The sequence below is a fragment of the Melampsora larici-populina genome (assembly GCF_000204055.1).
Source record: "Melampsora larici-populina 98AG31 unplaced genomic scaffold MELLAscaffold_74, whole genome shotgun sequence".
Classification (NCBI taxonomy): domain Eukaryota; kingdom Fungi; phylum Basidiomycota; class Pucciniomycetes; order Pucciniales; family Melampsoraceae; genus Melampsora; species Melampsora laricis-populina.
The window spans coordinates 430,809-433,235 of NW_006768838.1; the positions used below are offsets into that span (position 1 = coordinate 430,809).

The following is a 2,427-nucleotide window of genomic DNA, read 5'->3' on the forward strand; positions in this document are numbered from 1 at the left end:
AGGTTGATGTTATTAGAGAGAAACTTACAGATTCTTTTCGTTAAGGAAAAAGAATCTGAAGGAGAAAACAACGAGTATATATATTTATGAATAGACCGGAAAAGCGTGACACAAAAATAAAAAGAGAAAACAGTAACTCAAGTCACATGCGACTTATTCCCAAAGTAACCACAATAAAACCCACTTCCATCACTTCATAACCAACATTTATCCCAACTCATCCTAACTTGTTCTAGACTACATAAATCATCATTAAAAAAAAAGCGTTAAGTATCTAGATCTTGAGGACCGTTCACGACGCTACCGGAAGTCCTTGACACTAATTACCACGACACTAGACTTGTAGCTTGTTTTGGAAGGTTTGCTTCTATCCTTGGATCAAAACGAGTAGGGGTATAAGTTGGAGTATGTACATATGTCGTTTTGATTTACTTCGGTATAGAGTTACCCTCAAAAACCATTCAGCTTGTTCTGTCTTTTCCAACATGAATGACCTTTCTCCTCAATCTAAGCGGATAAAACCTGAGAGTTTGTTTTCTAAACGAGGTCCTTCATTTTACATGTTGTCCAGATAGCCCGGTCTAACGGCCACTAGTGTTTTCTTCCTTTCACTTCAACAAGATCACAGTTGTTCAACATAGGCACTCAAGAATGATCTCTTCGTTGACTGTGCCATTCTACCAGACAAATACTGAAAGGGTTTGTGAAGTCATTGGTGTGTGGATGGAATGGAGTGAGCCTTTCACAAATGCTCAACAAAAATGATTCGAAACACAAGAAGTTTTCAAGCAAATCTTGATAGATCGGAACTGAGCAAAGATCTAACGGAGTGCAGCATACCAAGAAGCCTAAGGCTAACTTTCCCTTTGGCCTTCTAACGGCCAGATGTATCCATTTTTTGCGCTTTTGTTCATTTCTTCAATTCTCCAAGAATGGCGCTCTTGTACGATAGCTGATTGATGATCTTGCAAAAAACACAAGGCTTCGGGTATATAAACCGCGTAACAGACTCATCCATTCCCACCATTCCATCATAATTCCAAACAATCAATACAAGCCTCATTCAATTCTTCGTTCATAACATTCATAACTTTACACTCAAAATCATCATATAGCAATCTCAGTTCAACTTTAAAAAGAAATCATCTTTTTTCAATGGCATCAACACAAATCACCTCCCCCAGATCCGACAAAAATACTTTAAGCCAATCCCAAGAGATTCAGGCATGGGGAGAGCTTTACATATTTGATCTCCCAAAACCTCTACGCGGAGCTCTATTCGCGAATGACCTGATATTACCTTATTCCCTTGCTCCCCAAACTAGTGTAGAAACTTCAGAAGAAATATGGCCTGGTAACCCCGAGTGGATCAAAAGGATTAAATTGTATAGTAAAGCCTACAGATTCGAATTCTTTCGCTGTGTTCTACCTCAGTCTTTTGGTCGTGAGAGTGGTTTGATATTTGATAAACCTCTTTCCGAATTAAGAAGATTACAATATGATGATAAAATTTTAGGTCATAGACGTTGGACTTTGATAATCTTTGGAAAAGAAAAAATTGCTGCTATACATCTTCAAACTGATTTATTGAAACACGACGAAAATGGAACTATCAAAGACAGATTGGTGATCCTCAAAGATGAAGTGAAACGTTAGTTTTCAGTACTCTTATAGAACTCTTTTATCCTTTTGATTCAAACTGACTTTCATCTACCAATCATACTCTTCACATCACTATTGATCTAGCTGTCCTGGCGGTCGAAACGAAAAAAGTTCATTCAAAGACCAAAAAGGAAAGACTCGTCGAAAAATTGACTCCTAAGAGTTCAACAGGAGTTGATAGAGACCCCATGAATAAAGACCTCATGAAACAGGTACTTGCTTCAATTCTGGATTCTGACTCTTCCTTTCCTCTAATCCCACCTTCTCTGTTTGTCTCATAGGCTGGCTCCGAGCTCTTGGTGTCTTGGGAAACCGAATTAGAAAAATCAGAACTTATCTTTGCTGGTGCTACTAAGAAGGAAATCTCAACTTTCTTTCCAGAATCATCATCATTATATAACAAACTTCGATCTTTTCCTTTTGACTTTGGATCTCCGGTGAGTAATCTTCTTTAAAATTCAATTTAGTTGGATTTGCTATTCTGATGCAAGATATTTTTGTGTTTTCTATTTGACTTGACAGAACATTGAGGAGCTCAAGCGTTGCTACGTGAAGCTTACTACAGCTAAGCTTAACCTTGACTTATTAACACAGGAAAACTAGAGGATGTCAATACGCATTTCATTTTCATTGATTGTACATAGCCATTTTCTTCAAGCTTTTTTTGCTGAATATATCAGTCGTCCCTTTATTGAAATCAGAGAATTAGATTTTATTTAATGACATTTGCTTGAGAATAGTGATCACGTGGTTTTGTCAGAACTG

At 37.5% G+C, this 2,427-nt stretch overlaps 1 protein-coding gene across 1 annotated transcript; it reads left to right on the top strand.

Annotated features, from left to right (window-relative positions):
* Positions 1-1,155: 1,155 nt before the first annotated feature.
* Positions 1,156-2,265, top strand: MELLADRAFT_112969 (uncharacterized protein; the record flags this gene model as incomplete). The annotated part of the gene is made up of 4 exons (XM_007417538.1): positions 1,156-1,651; positions 1,747-1,874; positions 1,944-2,099; positions 2,185-2,265. 4 exons carry the CDS (start codon positions 1,156-1,158, stop codon positions 2,263-2,265), a joined length of 861 nt encoding a protein of 286 aa, XP_007417600.1.
* Positions 2,266-2,427: the final 162 nt, after the last annotated feature.